Here is a 22650-nt window from a genome sequence, read left to right on the forward strand (position 1 = left end):
GTAAAATTCCATAAATTTATCGAAAGTGATCTGTAAATTATACAAAATATGGCGACATTTTTAAGCCGTAGCTGAAAAATTTTTGGCGGCGGTGGTTTTGACGTTTTGTTCGGCGGCTAGGCGTAGTCGGCTTAAAGCCAAATCGGCGCGGGTCTCTGGTCACCATTTTGTATTTTGCTCTTGATACGGTCGGACGTGAAAAAATAAAGTTTTACAAGTTGGCTAAATATCTTAATACAAGAAAAAAGAAAATCTGATTAATAATATAACAAATTAAAAAGAAATATTTAAAGTGTAAGTGTTAATCAATTGAATCAAATAAAATTTAATAAAAACAAAATTATTAAAACTAAACCTTAAGAGAATGTGAAAAAATCAATAAGAAAAATTGATACCACGCCACACCCTTAATTAAATTGAATCTTATGTTAAATTTGCCTTTTTTATTTAATTGCTGTTGAAGAAAACTTGAAAATTTGAAAATATTTAAAGAAATGTTCAAGTAAAATAAGAAATCCTTCAAGGAAAAATTCTGTATTTATGGAAAAAATCGAATGAAATATTCAGAAGAAAGTTTTTTTTTTTCTTCGCCTGGTATAATTTGTAAGTGTGTGTGTGTGAGTGAGAAAAACGACGTCATCCGTTCGTGGAGTATATTGATTTGAATAGAGAAGAAGAAGGTGTTGTGCTCATTTTAGTTTCTATATTATTTATCTCTTTCTGTCCTCCTTCCACTTGTGACTTCTTTTTTAATTAGTGCTTTATTCCAACTTCTATTTACTTTTATCTTCTTAAATTGTTTTGGTTTTTTTTTCTGGGTAGTGTAATGAAGAAAGTATTTGGTAGATACATATGTATGTATGTATCTACCAAATACTATTTGTTTTCTTTAAAGATTTGTCTAAATTCAATTGTATTTATTGTTGTTGTACAATTTGTTTACTAACTCATTGTAGTCTATTTTTAGCAGAAAATATTCAAACCAGAAATGAGTGAAGAATTTCGAATATATTGACATTTAACAAGCAAAAGATAGACCGGTGTTCTCACCATCTACCAACGTACACTATACACGAAGAGTGCATTAATAATATGAACTTTCTTTTGAAAGAAAATTGATTTTTTTGTATTTATATGTATATTGTTGGTTTCAACCTAATTTTTCCAAACATTATACATTCTATAGTGCTTATGATTCAATACTTTTGCTTAGTTCGTGTTTTGCAACAATTTTTCTTCTTCCCCCTTTTTAAATTTTTTTTTTTATGTGAGAGTCAGTTTTTTTCAACTCTTGTTTTGAAATCATCTTCTTCTGGCTGACACACTCATTTGCTGGTTGTTATTATTAGTGTGTGTTTGTATGTTTTGAATTTTTTATTTACTTTTTATGTTCAATATTCTCCATGTTTAAAGAATTACGTCATTTTGCTATTTTGATAAGTATTTTTTATTAAAACCATACACTGGAATTGGGGTAGTGGAGAGAAAGAGTGTGTAATTCATCATTGAATGTATTACTTAATACATTTGAGTTGTTACTGTATTTAAAATTTTTGTTCAATTGTTTTTTACTTAATTGAATTAATTAATTCCAGACACAACTTCGAATGATATTTATTTAATTTTAGGTTTTTGTGAATAATTTCTCATTTTTGGGCAGATATTTTTTTGAAACTTCCCCTTTGTCTAATTTTTCCGGACATTTGTAACAACTTTAAATTAGCTGTAAGAAATTAAGTACATAGGTACTGCTCGAAAGTATAAAAAGTTTAGGGGACTAGTTCCAGTTCACTTTTAGTTCAGTTACAGTTTGTTACTAGTTCAGTTCTAGTTGAATTCTAGTGCAGTTTTAGTTCAGTTCTACTTGTAGTTTTAGTTCATTTCTAGTTCAGTTTAGTACTAGTTCAGTTCTAGATCTAGATCTGACTTAGTTCAGTTCTAGTTTAATTCTAGTCCGGGTTTAGTTCATTTCTAGTTCAGTTTCAGTGTAGTTCTAATTCAGTTCTAGATCAGATTTATTTCATTTGTACTTTTAGTTCAGTACTAATTCAGTTCTAGTTTAATTCTAGTTCAGTTTTAGTTGAGTCCTAGCTCAGTTCTTATTTAGTTCAACTTTAGTTCTAGTTCAGTTTTTATATTACATGCTTGAAAAAGGTATTAATAACTTGAGATGTTTGAACAATATAAAAAAATCCGTTTTAGTAATTTATGTAGTTTTGCTGATGCAACTGCATTTAGTTTGAGGCGTATAAATATAATTCTGTATAATATACCTATCTGAATTGTATAAATTAAAGCTTCTTTATTTAATGTAATATAATACATATTTAAATACATTACATACATAAATATTAAGTAAAATATAATATTATTTTGCTACATACATATCAGTTTTAAACATAAATACAATCTATAACAAAATATAATTATTATACAATGCTAAAAATAATCTTCCTACTAAAACCAAATCTATCTAAAGTAGTTTAATGTTTCTCGTAAAACAAAGTATTTAATGTATTTGAAAACCCAAGTTGTTGTCACAATGTGCCTAAAGAAAACCAATAAAAACTAAATTAAAAATCTACACAGCTCGAGTAGCTACTATTTGCCAAACCAACCATTCTCTTTTATCATCTTCCGTTTCAGATACCTAACGGTCTAACGGTAGTTGAAAAGGAGTAATGCAAGTTGGATGAAACTATAAACTAAAGTAAAAATCTACTAGAATTAGAAAAACGGCCACAACCATGACTAATCTTCCAGAAGAAAAGCTTAAGAGCCTGATAAAATGCGAAATCAATTTGAAAACTAAAGAATTTCGTAAATGGTTTTTAAAACAATTTGAAGTTGAAGCTGCTAACAACAATTTTTGTACTATAGAAGAGTTTGCTGTTTATTTTCTAAATACACTACGACAATATACCGAGATACATTTGAAGACTACGAGTGGCACTGAAACACCAAAATGTCAAACTCCTGTAAGAGCCATAAAATCGAATGTTTGCAAAGAAGACTCAAACACACCCAGACGTTTGTTAATGGATCTAACACACCAAAATACATCTACACCCAATGACAATCTAAGTTTAAAAAATGGTCATTTGAAGAATAATTCTTGCATCGAATTTGATTCACACTCAACACCGAGACTTAGCACATCAGTTGATCGCTTGGGTTTTTCACACAATAACTCGACTTCAACACCGGTTAGACGTAATGTATCGAAGAATTCACTCAGATTGTCGACTACACCAAGTTCGGCTAATAAAAGTACTACTTCTAGTTTGTGCTTGGGTGACTTTTTGGTCATGAATACGTCCACCAACAATCGTTCTCACAAGAAGAAATCCACACCCACAGCAAATCAACAGACCGCCCAAAAATCGCAAGCAGAAAAGCCCAAAAAACGTTTGCAACCCATTAGTATAAGTAAAAAGGTGGAAACATGCCCCACTTCGTCCATATTTGCCGGAGAGAGTTCTTTCAGCAATGAAAATAATATACTTAAAATATCTAACAACGAATTGGAGGATAAGGAACAATGTGCCATATTGGCAGCACGTAAATCTTTGGTATTAAATTCCAGCGAAATATGCAAAGAAATAAATGTCTCCATGCCTTTAATGCCGCTGTCTAGCGAAACAATGGCCACTAGTACACCTGCCAAAGAAATGTTGGAGGAGGATATTCCACTAGATCTAAAGAAAATGGAAAAGAATTTTGCACTCAAACGACTGGCAGAAATGTATGCCTTAATTATTGATTTAAATTTGTGCACGAATATTTTGAATGAATTGTCTTTTCTTTTGAATCTATTAAATGCCACTAATACAAATAATCTTGTAACTGAGGCCTGCGATCAAATGGAACAGTTACATTTACAGGAAAATCAAACGAATGAAGAAGGTCTCGCTTGTCTAGAGCATTTATCAAATGCAATTTATTTTGCTTTATTGTGTCTGAACCGCCAAAAACTTGCCTTAGGATCTTTAGATGCAAAATCTCTGGGGGTAGTCGTGATTAGTGAACGTTTTTCTTATTTAGACGATGATGTCAAATCTTACTTATTGGAGGTCTATCAACGTAAACTGCAATTAGTGACGGATAAACCATTTTGTGACACCTCCTTATGTTTCGATTCGAAACCTTGCAACAATGTATACTTTCAGCAAGAACAAGATTCAAGAGATAATTTCACTTCCCACAATGAATTTACCAATTTTCGGGCTCAAAGAGATTTGTTTTATAAATGTTTAAAAATTTGGGAATCCAATCATCTAAATCCCATGTGGAAATTTTCCTCAGACATCACACCCAAAATAAGGGAAATATTTCAACTTTCTGAAAATTGCATTAATATGGCTCATTTAGCAAAGCTGTTTGTTTCACAACTACTAATATCCGCTTCGAATGCTACATCACCCGAGGAAATTGGTTTGGATGTGGATTTGCAAAAATTCTCGAAACTAACTCAACGTTTAATAGCACCCAGTCAGTTTAGTGTGGATTATCAGTTTCCACGTACTGAAGCCTTTTTTCGGGATTTTATTCTAGAAGCACGATCTCTTGCATTTTTGGAACAACTAAAAATAGAACTTTATACAGAGTTAACTACGCTAAACGACTCTTCATTGGATCAAATCGATATAAGTAAAGCAGAAAATGATGCGGAGGAAAAGGATTTGTCTTTAATTGACTGTGTTCCAAGTGATATTATTGTAGTAAGACCAGATATTTTAAATTCCATGTTAATTTTGGCTAAATTTCTTGGTTACACCATATCCTTGCCTTACAATCTCAGCAGCAGCAATACAATGCCTTCACAAGTTGAAAAGAATCAAGTGCGTCTGCGTTCGTTAATGCAACCCACTTTCGATTTGTCAGGTCTACTTGAACAAGCCATTGAACAGGGCAAATTGTTGATAGCCATTCCCTGGTTGGTCCAATATTTCGGCATGTTGGATAATGTCACCTTACAATTGGAAAACTATATGAAAACTTTAAAACTAATGTACGCTTTGTATACTTATTTGGGCTTGGAGAAACCCAAACCATTCAACAACTCTTCACTGTTTATTATAAAACTCTGCTTAGGCTGGTTGTTCGAAACTAAACAATTTATTGCGGAACAATATTACAACTATAGAGCCGTACTTAAAGGAAAAAATGCTTTCGATTCCACGAATGAGTTGGAATTTATTAAAACTAAATTACGACAACACAACGATCCTGAACATCTTGCCCTAAATCCATATCTAGAATCCCTTTTACCCATTGCTTGTCCATTCTTGGCTGAATTTAGAGTATCCATAATGCCAGCGAAATATGCTCAAACTAAAAATGCTTCAAGAACTGGACGTTATCGTCACATAACCACAAGAATTGCAGAACTACCCAGTACCGCAGAGGTTAAAGAAGATGGAGCAAACAATTTAAATGATAAACAAAATAAACCCTCCCAAGTACAAAAATCTTTAATACAAGCATTTCTCCATTCTCAAAATTCATCCACCCGACAAATTATAAAGTTTTGCACCGAACGATGTTACAAAAGCGTGGTAAAGGATGGTCAGCATAAAATACTATTGCCCGCTAAAGCGAATGCAGACAATTTGGTCAATGAAATAACTTCATTTAATTATCATTTGGTGTTTAACAGTATTAAAACCATATACAACGATGCCTATACACAAGTTAAAAAAGAGTGGAATGAGTCCATACCTAAAATGTTGCATAAACGCATTAATAATGCCTTAGACAGCCTCTTGTCAGAGGAAACTTCAACTGTTTTAAAGCGAACCTATTTTATGATCATTGATAGTGAAGCCAAAATTAAAATATCTCAATGGTTCGAGGCGAATATTATCAGAGAGAATTTCTTTTGTGCCAATCTTCAAGAAATGGCCAACAAAATCTGTAGTGCTAATAAAAATAAAGTTCAAGTGGGTTCTACCCAACTAATCATCATCAAAGAGACACCAAGTGTATCTGATTTAATAGATGAATTACAATACTGGTTACACTGTACCTCTGTAAGAGTGGATCGTTTCAAAGATGCTAAACCACTAATTAAACTTTTCACAAATATGACAAAGGCCTTTGAAAATGAATTACCTTCATTTTTGTATCATTTACTAGGTGCAGGTATAATACAACTATTACAACATATAATAGCTAAACACTACACACAACTAACTGATCCACTAATAGAAGCTGCTTGTGAAGTCTGGTTGCATCCTAATATGCAAAAAGCTTTAGACAGTTTCTCCTCTTCGGGCATTTGTATTTATGATGCTTTAATTACCATTGCATTTATAGAATCTCTGGGCACTAGAAAATATTGTTTTAATAAATTAGGTCACTTGGTGGTGTTGATGATTAAAAAACAGGTCATTAGCGTAAATTATGCCAATGAGCTGTTTGTCTCAATTTTTAAACATGAGTGGCATCCCTTAGTCTTATCAGAAATTTCTAATATGTTGAAGACTATTGCAAGTGAGACCGCCGGAGTGCCACAGAAAGCTCGTGATAATGAAGAGGATAATGACGATGATGAAGACAACGAAAAATCTAATTTATTTATGGATATGTTAGCCGATTTATCGCGTGATGTTGATTTCTTTTAAAGTTACAACTTTTTTTTTAATAATTATTGTTGTATGTTTTTTTAATTTTTTCTTCTTAATTTTAATAAAGATTTATTATAGTGTTAATGAATTTTAAATTTAAATGATTCGTGTTTTAATAAAGAAATTTTTGGAATTGTTTTAGGGAGGTTATAGTGTTTGTATAATATTTTCTGAATCAAGTTTATGTACGAGTTATGTTGGATTATTCAGTTTCCAGAAAAAAGAATAAAAAGGAAATCTATGTTTAACTGAATATTTTTGGCGAAAACAATTTTCTAATAAAATATAATTGAATTCTTTTATCAATATTATAATTATTTTCAACTATTGCATATAGCAAATGCTTGATACACAACTTTGACTATGCATTAACTGTTTCGACCCGGCAGAATTTTAGTTTGTTCTGGTACATACATATGTATGTATGTATGTACGTATACCTATGGACAGCCTGCTAACCTAGGACTGGTCTTTAGTTATAGATTTATTCTTTGTAAATTGATAGATTTTAAGTTCTAGATGCAAAAGTGAAGAGTTAAGAATCCTAAAGAACTTTCGTTCTATGAGAAATTCGTAAATTCATTGCTTTACATGTACTTATTCTGTGCTTCCATGCAGTAAATTTTATTCCTTTTAATGAAGTATTTTTGTAAAATGTTAAAACAAGCTCTTAAATCACAAGGTATATTTTTAATATTTAAAAATAAACAAATATTTTAAGTTCTAAAAAATTGCCTGTTTTAACGAAATTCTACTTTTAGAATAAAATATGACTCATAAAACACACATGACGTCATGACCACAATATTAAACCTCATAAATTCTATGACATTTACATACAAAACAAAATTTATTATATAAATTTCAAATATACCATAAAAACGATACTGAAAATTGTAATCGTGAAAATTGTCATTGAATTTAGTAACAACGAGAACATGTTCGTAATATTATTTATCAATTTTAAACATAGTTGCGAATTGATAAGAATTTTTTTTAACTGGCTGATATTCAGTTCAGTTATCAAGTGTTTATTTTTTAACAGGGTTTTTTATTAATCAAAAGAATTTGAGTATGTCATGTATTCATTTAGATTGCCCCTTTTCTACCTTCTTTTTCCCCTAAACAATATGACAACATAAAAATTAAAAAAAAAAAAATAATAAAATTTGTTCATTCTTTATTTTCACTCTGAATGAGTGGGGTAGAGTCTTTAATTAGGGTGCGGTAAGATACAAGCAACACTAAACAAAAATTGTGTTTATTTTAGACTAGAAGAAACAATTTAAAACCCCTCTCTTGCTCACACACTCACATAATATATATATAATTCTCTTGAGGTCATTCGTGCTCAATTGTTTTAGACTCTTGGGGAACTTGTAGTGGAAATTATGTAATCACTGGCTTAAAAAACAGTATATCACACATTCTTTACCAGCTCCATAAACACTAATGTTGTCGCCGTCGTTATAATAATCAAGACGGCAAACGGTATTACTTCATTCGCACTAATTGGATTTCATTGTCGCTCTGATTTAATATTTTAATAAAATATTTTATTTGTTTGTTTCTTTTTTGCAGGTTTAAAGCGAAAACGAACGTAAAAAGCGATAAAAGTAACAGTATTAAAAACGAGAGCAATTTCAGGTAAGTGATAAACCTCTTTGACTTCTGCAATCTATTGCTTATTTGTTTAATTTTATTTGCAGACAAAACGATATAAATTTACATTTAAACGGATATTTACAAATAACGAACGACCATGGAGAATTTTACTCCTAAAGAGGTTAAAATCCTCGAAACTGTTGAAGATATTCAGGAAAGACGTGAACAGGTCTTGTCCCGTTACAATGAATTCAAAATTGAAACACGTCAAAAGCGTGAGAAACTCGAAGACTCACGTCGTTTCCAGTACTTTAAGCGTGATGCTGATGAATTGGAATCATGGATTAATGAGAAACTACAGGCAGCTAGCGAAGAATCGTATCGCGATCCCACAAATCTCCAGGCTAAAATCCAAAAGCATCAAGCTTTTGAAGCAGAGGTCTCAGCCCACAGCAATGCTATTGTTTCCTTGGATAACACCGGCCAGGAAATGATTAATCAAAATCATTTTGCCTCCGAGACCATACGCCGTCGTCTCGATGAATTGCATCGTTTGTGGGAATTGTTGTTGAGCCGTTTGGCCGAGAAGGGTCAAAAATTGCAACAGGCTTTGGTTCTAGTGCAATTCTTGCGTCAATGTGAAGAAGTTATGTTCTGGATTAAGGACAAAGAGGCTTTCGTTACAGCCGATGAGTTTGGTCAAGATTTGGAACATGTTGAAGTATTGCAACGCAAATTCGATGAATTCCAAAAGGATATGGCTTCCCAAGAATACCGCGTAACTGAAGTCAATCAATTGGCCGACAAGTTGATTCAGGATGCTCACCCTGATCGCGATACCATTACCAAACGCAAAGATGATTTGAATGAGGCTTGGCAACGTTTGAAACAACTTGCCATTGTGCGCCAAGAGAAACTCTTTGGTGCTCATGAAATTCAACGCTTCAACCGCGATGCTGACGAGACTGTTGCCTGGATTGCCGAAAAGGATGTTGTTCTTTCTTCGGACGATTACGGCCGTGATTTGGCCAGCGTTCAGGCCTTGCAACGTAAACACGAAGGTGTTGAACGTGATTTGGCAGCTTTGGAAGATAAAGTTTCCACTTTGGGAGCTGAAGCTCAACGTTTGTGCTCCATTCATGCTGACCACAGTGATCAAATTCGCGATAAGCAAGCTGAAATTGCCAACTACTGGCAGAGTTTGAAAGCTAAGGCTGGAGAACGTAAACAGAAATTAGATGAATCCTATTTCTTGCACCGTTTCTTGGCCGATTTCCGTGATTTGGTTTCCTGGATTAATGGCATGAAGGCCATTATCTCTGCCGATGAATTAGCTAAAGATGTGGCTGGAGCCGAGGCTCTATTGGAGCGCCACCAAGAACACAAAGGCGAAATTGATGCTCGTGAAGACAGTTTCAAATTGACCACTGAATCTGGCCAAAAACTTTTGGAGCGTGAGCACTATGCTGCTGCCGAAATTCAAGAAAAATTGGCTGCTTTAGAAAATGACAAGAGCTCGTTGCTTTCCTTGTGGGAAGATAGACGCATCTTGTACGAGCAATGTATGGACTTGCAATTGTTCTACCGTGATACCGAACAGGCTGATACCTGGATGGCCAAACAGGAAGCTTTCTTGGCTAATGAAGATTTAGGTGATTCCTTGGATTCGGTTGAGGCTCTCATCAAGAAACATGAAGATTTTGAAAAGAGTTTGGCTGCTCAAGAGGAAAAGATCAAAGCTCTTGACATTTTCGCCACCAAGCTCATCGATGGCCAACACTATGCTGCCGATGATGTCGCTCAACGTCGTCAAATGCTTTTGGCTCGTCGTGCTGCCTTGTTGGAAAAATCCAACAGACGCCGTCAATTGTTGGAAGACTCCAATCGTTATCAACAATTCGAACGCGATTGTGATGAAACCAAGGGCTGGGTCAGTGAAAAATTGAAGTTTGCTACCGATGACAGCTACTTGGATCCCACCAACTTGAATGGAAAAATGCAAAAGCATCAAAACTTTGAACATGAACTCAATGCCAACAAATCTCGCATTGAAGACATCACCACTGTGGGTACTGAACTCATCGAAAAGGATCACTATGCTGCTGACCAAATCAACACACGCATGCAAGAAATTGTTGTTCTATGGGAAACTTTGGTTCAAGCTTCCGATAAGAAGGGCTGCAAGTTACATGAAGCTTGCCAACAACAACAATTCAATCGCACCATTGAAGACATTGAATTGTGGTTGAGTGAAATTGAGGGTCAACTTTTGTCGGAAGATCATGGCAAAGATTTGACTTCCGTGCAGAACTTGCAAAAGAAACATGCTCTTTTGGAAGCCGATGTTATGGCTCATCAAGATCGTATTGAAAGCATTAAGGTAGCTGCCAACAAATTCATTGAATCTGGCCATTTCGATGCCGATAACATTCGTCAAAAAGAGGCTAATTTATCTTCCCGTTATGCTGCTTTAGCCGCTCCTATGGCTGAACGCAAACAGCACTTGATGGACTCTTTGCAAGTTCAACAATTGTTCCGTGACTTGGAAGATGAAGCTGCCTGGATTCGTGAAAAAGAACCTATTGCTGCTTCCACCAACCGTGGTAGAGACTTAATTGGTGTACAGAATCTTATTAAGAAACACCAAGCTGTCTTGGCTGAAATTAACAACCACGAAGCTCGTCTTTTGAATGTCATCAGCTCTGGTGAAAATATGTTGAAGGATCAACCTTTTGCCAGTGAAGATATTCGTCAACGTTTGGATGCTTTGCAAGATCAATGGAACAACTTGAGAGAAAAATCCAACCAACGTAAACAAGACTTGGAAGATTCTCTACAAGCTCATCAATACTTCGCCGATGCAAATGAGGCTGAATCCTGGATGCGTGAAAAGGAACCTATTGCCACTGGTAATGATTATGGAAAAGATGAAGATTCCTCTGAAGCTCTTTTAAAGAAACACGAAGCTTTGGTTTCCGATTTGGAAGCTTTCGGAAACACTATCCAAGGTTTGCAAGAACAAGCCAAGAACTGTCGTCAACAGGAAACTCCAGTTGTTGATATTACTGGCAAGGAATGTGTTGTAGCTTTGTACGACTACACAGAAAAGAGTCCTCGTGAGGTTTCCATGAAGAAAGGTGATGTTTTGACTCTTTTGAATTCCAACAACAAGGACTGGTGGAAGGTAGAGGTTAATGATCGTCAAGGTTTTGTACCAGCTGCTTATATTAAGAAAATTGAAGCTGGACTCAGCGCTAGTCAACAGAACTTGGTGGACAATCACTCGATTGCTAAACGCCAAGCTCAAATCAACTCTCAATATGACAATTTGCTAACATTGGCCCGTGAACGTCAAAATAAGTTAAACGAAACTGTTAAGGCTTATGTCTTGGTACGTGAAGCAGCCGATTTGGCTAACTGGATCAAGGACAAGGAGAACCATGCCCAAATTGCTGATGTTGTAGGCGAAGATTTAGAAGAAGTAGAAGTATTGCAAAAGAAATTCGATGATTTCAACGACGACTTGAAGGCCAATGAAGTGCGTTTGGCCAACATGAATGAGATTGCCATACAATTGACTTCTTTGGGTCAAACTGAAGCTGCCATGAAGATTCAAACTCAAATGCAAGACTTGAACGAAAAATGGAACAATTTGCAAACTTTGACTGCTGAAAAGGCCAGTCAATTGGGATCAGCCCATGAAGTACAACGTTTCCACCGTGACATCGATGAGACTAAGGATTGGATTGCCGAAAAGGAGAATGCTCTTAACAATGATGATTTGGGCAAAGATTTGCGCAGTGTACAAACTTTACAACGTAAACACGAGGGTGTCGAACGTGATTTGGCTGCTTTGCGCGATAAGATTCGCCAATTGGATGAAACTGCTAATCGCTTGATGCAATCTCACCCTGATACTGCCGAACAAACTTATGCTAAACAAAAGGAAATCAATGAAATGTGGGATTTGATTATTACCAAGTCTACCGCTCGTAAAGAAAAGCTCTTGGACTCTTATGACTTGCAACGTTTCCTTAGCGATTATCGCGATCTTTTGGCCTGGATCAATTCCATGATGAGTTTGGTCACCTCCGATGAATTAGCCAATGATGTTACTGGAGCCGAAGCTCTTATCGAAAGACATCAGGTAGGTTATTGTTTTCAAATTGCCACTTAGCTCTTTAAAGCTTTTGTAAAAAGCAGCTTAAATCTGAAATGAAAACGCCTTTACAGGTGTCTTTGTTTAGGCTAAACTATTAAGTGAATATATTAAGCTTTACATAAATCTCTTACGATTTTTTACAATCATTGATTTTAAATAAATTGTATTTTTGTTTTGTTTGTCGCTTTTGAAACAACGTGGGTGACGTGTGCGATATGATTTACCATTTTCCGGAAAATCTGGAATTTGTTTTCAACAAACAATACCACAACACAAACACACACACGCTCCAATTCAAATTATTTGTTTAAACTCTGTCATTCATTCAATCAAACGACATTCATCATGCATTCTTTGGAATCTTTGTAATTGTATAAAACATTTTGGAGTTTTTTTTACACTCATGCATAAAAAATTTACGTTTTTTTATTATATTTTTTACAAAATTCATGCGTCTGTGTGTGTTTTATAGGCTCATCGTTCTGAAATCGAATATATGTATGGAAATAGTAGCGCCAAAAGCTTCTTCCATCCAACACCAAAAGAGGTAGTTTTTCACCATCCATCATCAAAGTTTCTAATTTTACTTTTTTACTTTTTCTAATTTTTGTTGTACAAAATTTCAATGTTAATTTCTTTTTCGAATTCGTTTTAAATGAAAGAGTAAATTCCTAAAACTGTTTGTTACGCACTACTACTACCATTTGCAAAATAAGTTAAACCAAACCTAATCAAATGGCTATTGTTGTATTTATAGTTTAATTGTGTTGATTTTTTTATTATTTTCCTAATTCAGTTGTCTAAAACTAATGCCAGCAATTCATACGTATATTCATGCCAATCAATCAACATTTTAATCATACATTCATTATCAACACTACCGCTACACTTCATTTTTTGTATTTATGTGTAAAAGTATTCAGTCATTTCATAGCAAATCGTACAAAAGCAGCAAACATACATTATATACATACATACCACCACCCACCCACCAATACCTATAAATATGTATATTCTTTTTGCATATCTACCCAAAATTTGTTTCTAAATGACTTAGTTCTCTGCTATTTTAGTTTGATTCGAGTAGATATTTGAAGGATCTAATTGAATTCTAAATTCCTATGGATATATTATTCCTATTTTACACAATCTATTAAATCCCTTTCCAACACAGAATGTCTAATGACTTTCTTGTGTTTTTTAAAACTTTAATCCTTGACTTTTTGTTAACAAAATTTTCTGTATATTCTTCCTAAAACTAACAAACAAAATTGTATATATTTGTGATATCTAAAAAATAAAGTTCTTTTATTTTGTTTAACTTTTGAAAAAGCTAAAGTGTCCTTTTTAAAATTAACCCATTTTTTACCTACTTTGAAGCTTTAAACTTGTAATTATAGTTTCCTAAGCTTCCCCAAACCCTGTTTTGTAAAATGTTCAAGTAAATGCCAGTTTTTTTTCATAGTAATTAAATATCTATTGAATATATAAACTAAATCTGAACTTCACAGGAAAAAAAGTTCAAAAAAGTATCTCTACAATCTTTTGTCACATTTTTCTTAAATGGAGAAGTTATTAAAAAAATAATTTTATAAAAATAAATACAAAGTTAAAGGTAAATACTTTTGAAATTGCAGTAACAACTTTTAGTTCTGGCTTTCGAATCACTGAATACAGACAGAATCACTTCAAATTGCTAGATTGCGATTAAAAGCCATTTTATCTTTAAAGAAAGAGCATTATTCGGTTAGGCCGAATTTTATATACTCTTCACTCTGTCAATTCCACTTGTTAATAAATGTAAATTTTGTAAAATAATCACTTTTTTTTATAAATTAGAGAAAAAATTGTCTGTTCCAAAAACATATATCAGCTTATATAAGGGTTTCGAAAAAAATTCTATTAAAATTTTAGCTTCCTGTTGAAGGTCCAAAACTAAGAGTATCTTGATCAAGGTGAAGTGTATATTAAGTCTAACACGTTTTAAGAGCAAATCACTACCTAGTCTTACCAATTCATTTAAAATTTCGTGGTATGAAATGGGTTAAATTGCACAAAAAAGAAATCATTGAAAATGGTTCAGTTCATAGGGACATAATGAAGAAAATTTAAAAATCATAAATCGGTGGATACATTTATTTTCATTGCCAATCATAATAAAAAAAATAAATCGTATAGCTTCAAATGCAGTTTAATTTTAATGGTTTTAATACAATGTCTCAACAGAGTTTCTAAAGAATTGTTTACTATTCCATTCTACTTCCTAATTGGACATGCTCTGCTTTAAGATTTTAAAATTATAAATTTTTGAATAATATTCTTTAGAACTCTTCTGACATCTCTAGTTTTACATCTTAACTGGGCATATTTTTAATAAAATTTTTATCTAACACCACAAGTGGTTTATTAAACAAAAACAAAAAAAATCAAGAACAAACTCAATGTGAATTACTTTTCTTATCTGAATATTGTCTATAACCAACGCTATGTTTGTATCCATTTATTATATGTTGTCTAACATTTGGGTTGTAACAAAGAGAAACAGTTAAACATTTAAAATTAATTATTTGTATTTGGAATTAACATTTCTATTCTCAATTTCCCCCCATCCAATTCCGTCGTTACGCTCCTTTAGGAACATCGTACTGAAATTGATGCTCGTGCTGGTACTTTTGGTGCCTTTGAGCAATTTGGCAACGAATTGTTGCAAGCCAATCATTATGCTTCGCCTGAAATCAAGGAAAAAATCGAAGATTTGGCCAAGACCCGCGAAGAATTGGAGAAGGCCTGGACCGAACGTCGTTTGCAATTGGAGCAAAATCTCGATTTGCAATTGTACATGCGTGATTGTGAATTGGCCGAAGCTTGGATGTCAGCTCGTGAAGCCTTCCTTAATGCCGATGATGTCGATGATAAGGGCGACAATGTAGAAGCTTTGATTAAGAAACATGAAGATTTCGACAAGGCCATCAATGGTCATGAAGAAAAGATTGCCGCTTTGCAAGTTCTCGCTGATACGTTGATCAATCAAAATCATTATGCATCTGATTTGATTGATGATAAGCGTAAACAAGTCTTGGAACGCTGGCGTCACTTGAAGGAGGGTCTCATTGAGAAACGTTCCCGTTTGGGTGACGAACAAACCCTACAGCAATTCTCACGCGATGCTGATGAGATTGAAAACTGGATTGCAGAGAAATTGCAATTGGCCACCGAGGAAAGCTACAAAGACCCAGCCAACATCCAGTCCAAACATCAGAAACATCAAGCATTCGAAGCTGAATTGGCTGCCAATGCCGATCGTATTCAAAGTGTTTTGGCCATGGGTGAAAATCTGATTGATAAGAAGCAATGTTCTGGTTCTGAAGACGCCGTCCAGAAACGTCTCACCCAAATCGCCGATCAATGGGAATATCTCACCCACAAGACCACTGAGAAATCGTTGAAACTGAAGGAGGCCAACAAGCAGCGCACCTACATTGCTGCCGTTAAAGATTTGGACTTTTGGTTGGGTGAAGTTGAGTCTCTACTCACCACCGAAGACTCTGGCAAAGATTTGGCTTCGGTGCAAAATCTCATGAAGAAACATCAATTGGTTGAAGCTGACATTGTTGCCCATGAAGATCGCATTAAGGACATGAACAAACAGGCCGATTCGTTGGTTGAAAGTGGCCAATTTGATAGTGCTGGCATCCAAGAGAAACGCCAAAGCATCAATGAACGATACGAACGCATTTGCAATTTGGCTGCTCATCGTCAAGCTAGACTTAACGAAGCTTTGACTTTGCATCAATTCTTCCGTGACATTGCCGACGAAGAGAGCTGGATTAAGGAGAAGAAATTGTTGGTCGGTTCCGATGACTATGGCCGTGATTTGACTGGTGTTCAAAACCTCAAGAAGAAACATAAGCGTCTCGAAGCTGAATTGGCTTCCCATGAACCCGCCATCCAAGCTGTACAAGAAGCTGGCGAAAAACTTATGGATGTCTCAAACTTGGGAGTGCCAGAAATTGAACAACGTCTCAAGGCTCTCAACCAGGCTTGGGCTGAATTAAAGAACTTGGCTGCTACACGTGGTCAAAAATTGGATGAATCCCTTACTTATCAACAGTTCTTGGCTCAAGTCGAAGAGGAGGAAGCCTGGATTACCGAAAAACAACAATTGTTGTCGGTCGACGATTATGGCGATTCTATGGCTGCTGTTCAAGGTCTCTTGAAGAAACACGATGCCTTTGAAACTGACTTCGCCGCCCACAAGGATCGTTGTGCCTTGATCTGTGAACAAGGTACTGAATTGGTTGAGGCCAAGAATCATCATGGCGACTCCATTAGTCAGAGATGCCAACAATTACGCAACAAATTGGACAATTTGAATGCTTTGGCTGCCAGACGCAAGGGTTCTTTGTTGGACAACTCCGCTTACTTGCAATTCATGTGGAAGGCTGATGTTGTTGAGTCCTGGATAGCGGATAAGGAGAACTATGTACGCTCCGATGAATATGGACGTGATCTTTCGACAGTTCAAACTTTATTGACCAAACAAGAGACATTTGATGCTGGTAAGTTTTGTTGTTGTGGTTATAAATAGATTTTGTTGTAATGTTGTTTGCTTTTAGGTCTTAATGCTTTCGAACAAGAGGGTATCCATAATATCACCACTTTGAAGGATCAACTTATCAATGCAAACCATGCCCAATCACCAGCCATACTTAAGCGTCATGAAGATGTCATCTCACGCTGGCAGAAATTGCGTGATGCCTCTGAGACACGCAAACAACGTCTCTTGGCCATGCAGGAACAATTCCGCCAAATCGAAGAACTCTACTTGACATTCGCCAAGAAGGCTTCAGCCTTTAATTCTTGGTTCGAAAATGCCGAAGAAGATCTTACCGATCCTGTTCGTTGCAATTCGATCGAAGAAATTCGCGCCCTACGCGATGCCCACGCCCAATTCCAAGCTTCGTTGTCATCGGCTGAAGCTGACTTCAAGGCCTTGTCCGCTTTAGATCAGAAAATTAAGAGCTTCAATGTTGGACCCAATCCCTACACTTGGTTCACCATGGAAGCTCTTGAGGAAACTTGGCGTAACTTGCAAAAGATCATAGAGGAACGAGATGGCGAATTGGCCAAGGAAGCCAAACGTCAAGAGGAGAATGATAAATTGCGCAAAGAATTCGCTAAGCATGCCAATCTGTTCCATCAGTGGCTAACCGAAACTAGGTAAGTTATTAGAAAATATTTATTAATGATTTTAATTCTACACGTTTTCATGGAAGAAAGTACACTTATGGTTATAAAGGATCTTGGGCTAAATTTTTATTTATATTTTTTTCTTTTCAAACTTATTTGCACTTGGCACTTTATATTAAATTTATTTTACACAAATTTTTAATTTTTCTAGGTTTTATATGCTGGGTTATAATGGTCAAGGGTAATGATTTATTTATCTTTTTTTTTTAATTCTACGATTACGAAAAATCTCGTCTTTTTAAATGTGTGTTGTCTGTATATTTTTCTTTAACTAAAGTTAACCAAGCAACTTAAAATTGCTCAACTAACTGTGTGTGTTGTTTTAAACGAATATCTTTTTGTATATAAATATTTTCGAGAAAAACTACGGTTTACTGTAAATTTGCAAAAAAAAAAAATATACAAATAAGTGTTTGTATATAACTGATTTTCACAAATTCTAACGGTTTACTGTAAATTATGAAAAAAAGCTAAATGCCGCCATTTGCTTAATTGTAAAAATATGAATTACTTATAACACAATTGAAGGGGTTTGTTAAGGAGTTAGAAATTAAAAATGAAAACTCAACGATGCCCTTTCAGCCTAACCCAACTATTTACAAACTACGAGCGCTGTATTATATATAAAAAATGCTTTATTTTATTTATTATTTTTATTTATTTATGCATGCAAAATTTAAAACAAATTATAAACAAATTTCTGAATTTAAATTTATTTAGACTAGCCCGGTAAACTATTACGCAGAAGTTTTATTTTTAGTTTAGTTTCTATATATTTTTCGAACTTTCAGGAAATACATTTATTTTAGAAAACTGTTTAGCAATAAGCTTTTAAGCCTTAAAAAATTTTTCGGAAGAAAAGAAAACAATTAGTTATAAGTAAATTTCGTCCAATTTAAACTATGATTGCAATTTCCATGATAATGATAAGTTAAACAGATGATATTTTAATTCATAACCACTTAAGATTACTAAAGAAGCCATGGTAGTGGGTCCATACAATTTTTTTTGTAATTTAGATTGTGTTGTTTTTGTTTCAAGAATAAATTTACAAATATTCAAGATTTCATTTCTTTTAATATTCGAAACCCTATTAGAGAAAGAAATTCTAAATTTTAATAGAAATATCACTAAAATCTTTTTAAGCATAAGCATTGTTTCATATGAGATCATTACAGAAATCGGTTCACAATAGAGCGCTATAATATTAGCAATTGAATCCTTAACATAATTTTATATATTTTTATTTCAAATTTCAGTTTTAATTCAAAGTTTTTTTTAGAATACAAACTTTTTAAATAGTATATAGAATATACTCGATAATTCCGATTTATACATACAATATTTAACCAGCACAATTAACCACAATAAAACTTTTATAAACTGCTTCTTTTTTTAAACACGAACAACATTTATTTAACATAATTTATTAATAACCCTTCTTTTTCCTATATGTAGAACATCTATGATGGAAGGTTCCGGTTCTTTGGAACAACAACTGGAAGCACTTCGCGTCAAAGCCACAGAAGTACGAGCACGTCGTGTTGATCTTAAGAAAATTGAAGAACTTGGCGCTTTATTAGAGGAACATTTGATTTTGGACAATCGTTATACGGAACATTCTACAGTCGGTTTGGCACAACAATGGGATCAATTGGATCAGCTGTCAATGAGAATGCAACATAATTTGGAACAACAGATACAGGCACGTAATCATTCGGGCGTATCCGAAGATTCCCTCAAAGAATTCTCCATGATGTTCAAACATTTCGACAAGGATAAGAGTGGTAAACTCAATCAACAAGAATTCAAATCCTGCTTACGTGCTCTTGGCTACGATCTGCCCATGGTGGAAGAAGGTCAACCTGATCCAGAATTTGAAGCTATTTTGGATGTGGTCGACCCCAATCGCGATGGTTATGTTTCCCTGCAAGAATATATTGCCTTCATGATTTCCAAAGAAACCGAGAATGTGCAATCCTACGAAGAAATCGAAAATGCTTTCCGCGCCATTACTGCCTCCGATCGTCCCTATGTTACCAAGGAAGAATTATATTGCGTAAGTATATTAAAAGTCTTATAACAATAACAGCCTATAACCTTTTATTTTCCTTTTCTTTAACAGAATCTTACCAAGGACATGGCCGACTATTGTGTGCAGCGAATGAAACCTTACGTGGAACCCCGCTCTGGACAACCCATTAAAGATGCTCTAGATTACGTTGAGTTTACACGAACTCTTTTCCAGAATTAAATTATGCTTTTATATATTTTATATTTATCTTATAATTTCAATCTTAAAAAAACCCACTACAAATCAGAAAATATATATGCTTATATTTAATTTATGCTCTTAAAAAAACGCCAACACTTTTCAATTAATACAATGCAGAAAAGCGAGAAAGAAAATATTTATGAAAACCCAAAACACTGTCTCTCTACACGGAAGGAGACTGCAGACATTATACAATGCAATATCCCTAGTAATAGATTTTCAAAAGTTATTTATTGTTTTTCGTTTTATTTTTCCTCTCTCTACTTATTAAGCACCCTTCATAATGCATTTAATCACAACAAGAAAAAACCAAAAAAAAAGTAAAATGTTTTCACCCTACATTTTCCCCGTAGCCTTGATGTTGTTTATTGCATGTTGTAGCTAAACAAGCAAGATAAAATGAAAACTAAAATTGATGATAACTAAACTTCTTTAATGTTTTTCCAAATTTTTTATAACTGATTATTATAATCCATAGCAATTTGTCCTTATATAGTTATTCGACAATATATCAAATCTTAAAGATGTATATGTATTGAATTCAAATAAATTATATTAAAAATTAATTAAAGAACTGGTGTTTTCTATTAAAACTTTCAATCTGTTATGGATATCGTTTATTTCATATCTCCTGTAGTATTTTTCATATTTTTTGATCACTTTTTATGATCTATTTTATTTTTAAACCTCTGGTTACTATTTTATTGAGAAATTTACCGAGGTGTTCCAATTGGATACATAATTACAACACCGCTTGGTACATCACAACAAACTGGAAAACTTTTACTCAGAAACACGAAGTTTTTTTAAAATCAGACAGTTTAAAAATTACAAATAAAGTTAAGTTCTCTTTTTCTAAAAATCTATCTCTTTAATTTAACGGTTCCTTACAGACTTGGCAGCACTTTTTATATGTTTATTTCATAAAGTAACAGTCTGGCAGCTCAATAACAATTTGACACTGCTGTTTTTTTGACATTTCAATTGTTTCTTGCGTGGCTGATTGACGATTGGAATGCATATTTATTATTTTGTTAAATAAAATAAATCCGAATATAGAAAGTGAAAACTAAACAATTTTTAATAAAACATGGATCAAACACAGAAAAGGGAACGAAATGGTGAACCCATTAAATTGGGTGAATTGAATATGACACCAATATTGGTGGCCATGATTGTGGGCTTTATAGCCGTGGGTAAGCTTAAACAGAGAATGTGTGGAATCATGTTTATTTAATTTGTAATATTTTTGTATTATATTTTAGCTTTATTCGTTATCTTCCGTAAAAGATCATCAGCCCGTAGAGATTTCCTATTAACTGGCATAAGTGAGGCCGGCAAAAGTTCTATATTTATGCGTATTTTACACGACAAATTTCCAGAAACTTTCACTTCCATTAAGGAAAATGTGGAAGACTATAAATTAGGAGCACGTTTAGTAGATATTCCCGGCCATTATAGGGTGAGGGAGAAGTGTTTCGAACAATATAAGAAAACTGCCAAGGGCATTGTATTTGTTTTGGACTCGGTAACCATACAGAAAGATATACGTGATGTGGCAGAGTAAGTTAATATAATGAAATTTCAACTAAACGTTATATTAAAGCAAAAATCAATTATTTCAGTGCTCTTTATATAATGCTCACCGATTCGGCCACTTTACCCTGTAAATTTGCAGTATTGTGCAATAAGCAAGACTTAGCTACCGCCAAGAGTGTACAAGTTATTAAGACTTCGTTGGAAAAAGAAATGTAAGGTTTTTTAACAACAATTTGGGGGCTTATACTGATATTAATTGTATATTCCAGGAACATTATACGTGATACACGCAGCCGTAAATTACAATCTGTCGGTGATGATGATGCCAACAAACCCATCTATTTGGGTAAACAAGGCAAAGACTTTGAATGGTCACATTTACAGCAAAATATTCAATTTTATGAAGGTTCTGCTAAAGATGGCGAACTTAGCAATCTCACCGACTGGATGGAAAAAGTGTTGTAGATTAAGATAAATCCATTGATTTAAATCCATAAGCAGCATTTTTCCTATTTAGCAAGCAACGTTCATTAAAAATAATTCATTTGAATTTTACCAGGGAAGCTAATTGTGTTTATAATTTTTTATGTTTTTCATTTTCTGTTTTGGATTAGTATTTAATGTTAAAATGTTCAGTTATTCCTTATTAATATTTAATTAACTTTTTTAGTTAAACAATAAATTTAAGATTTTTTTTTTATAAAAAAGTTGAACTACGAAAAAAAGTTGTTTATATTTTAAAGACTTTAAAATGGTTGCTTTACTTATTGTTCTGAGAGAAAAAGATCTGTTCGATTGGATCGAAAAAGTTCTTATTTGAATATACAATTCCTCATGGAATTAATGGTAAAAGGATTGTAATTGTAAATATATAAAGTAAGACTCTTCTTTACACTTTGGAAACTGTTTAATATCAAATTTTCTTAAATGCAACTTGTTTGATATGTTTACAACTCAAGAAATGTGTTTCTTTTCAAAACGTATTATATAGGATACTTTAGGCTATATATGTCTTTCCTTCTTTCCAGCACTTCAAATATTACAAACAAATAGTTACATATTGTACTTACGTTTAAATTTTTCAAGTAAATTTTTACCACTTTTTTGATAGCCATCAACTTCAGCCGGAGAAAGCTTGAGTTTAAATTTGTAGGGAAAGTACTATGGGATGCGCTCCATAATATGTTTAT

General features: G+C 33.8%; 3 protein-coding genes across 7 annotated transcripts; all 3 read left to right on the forward strand.

Moving 5' to 3' along the window:
* The first annotated feature begins 52 nt into the window (after positions 1-52).
* LOC119608414 (spectrin alpha chain) lies at positions 53-20307 on the forward strand. 4 transcript variants are annotated; one of them, XM_037962830.1, is made up of 9 exons: positions 53-294; positions 8211-8276; positions 8339-12381; positions 12869-12943; positions 15032-16955; positions 17013-17616; positions 17798-17827; positions 19105-19705; positions 19772-20307. In XM_037962830.1, the coding sequence occupies exons 3-9, from the start codon at positions 8392-8394 to the stop codon at positions 19898-19900; spliced, it is 7353 nt and encodes a 2450-aa protein (XP_037818758.1). In that variant the 5' UTR covers positions 53-294; positions 8211-8276; positions 8339-8391; the 3' UTR covers positions 19901-20307. The 4 variants fall into 4 exon arrangements, with proteins under 4 accessions (XP_037818758.1, XP_037818760.1, XP_037818759.1 ...); XM_037962832.1 differs by lacking the exon at positions 12869-12943 and having other exon boundaries at positions 54-294; XM_037962831.1 differs by lacking the exon at positions 17798-17827 and having other exon boundaries at positions 56-294.
* On the forward strand, positions 301-6724 carry LOC119608415 (protein disks lost). Of its 2 annotated transcripts, none has more exons than XM_037962834.1 (2): positions 301-680; positions 2647-6724. In XM_037962834.1, exon 2 carries the CDS (start codon positions 2748-2750, stop codon positions 6624-6626), a length of 3879 nt encoding a protein of 1292 aa, XP_037818762.1. In that variant the 5' UTR covers positions 301-680; positions 2647-2747; the 3' UTR covers positions 6627-6724. The 2 variants fall into 2 exon arrangements, with proteins under 2 accessions (XP_037818762.1, XP_037818763.1); XM_037962835.1 differs by having other exon boundaries at positions 301-603.
* Positions 20308-20887: 580 nt separating the features above from the next.
* On the forward strand, positions 20888-22414 carry LOC119608420 (signal recognition particle receptor subunit beta). The gene is made up of 4 exons (XM_037962841.1): positions 20888-21117; positions 21187-21484; positions 21547-21672; positions 21730-22414. Exons 1-4 carry the CDS (start codon positions 21012-21014, stop codon positions 21923-21925), a joined length of 726 nt encoding a protein of 241 aa, XP_037818769.1. The 5' UTR covers positions 20888-21011; the 3' UTR covers positions 21926-22414.
* Positions 22415-22650: the final 236 nt, after the last annotated feature.

Source organism: Lucilia sericata, unplaced genomic scaffold (genome assembly GCF_015586225.1).
Source record: "Lucilia sericata isolate MDLA Ls3-8-SP2 unplaced genomic scaffold, ASM1558622v1 Contig000833F_arrow, whole genome shotgun sequence".
NCBI lineage: Eukaryota > Metazoa > Arthropoda > Insecta > Diptera > Calliphoridae > Lucilia > Lucilia sericata.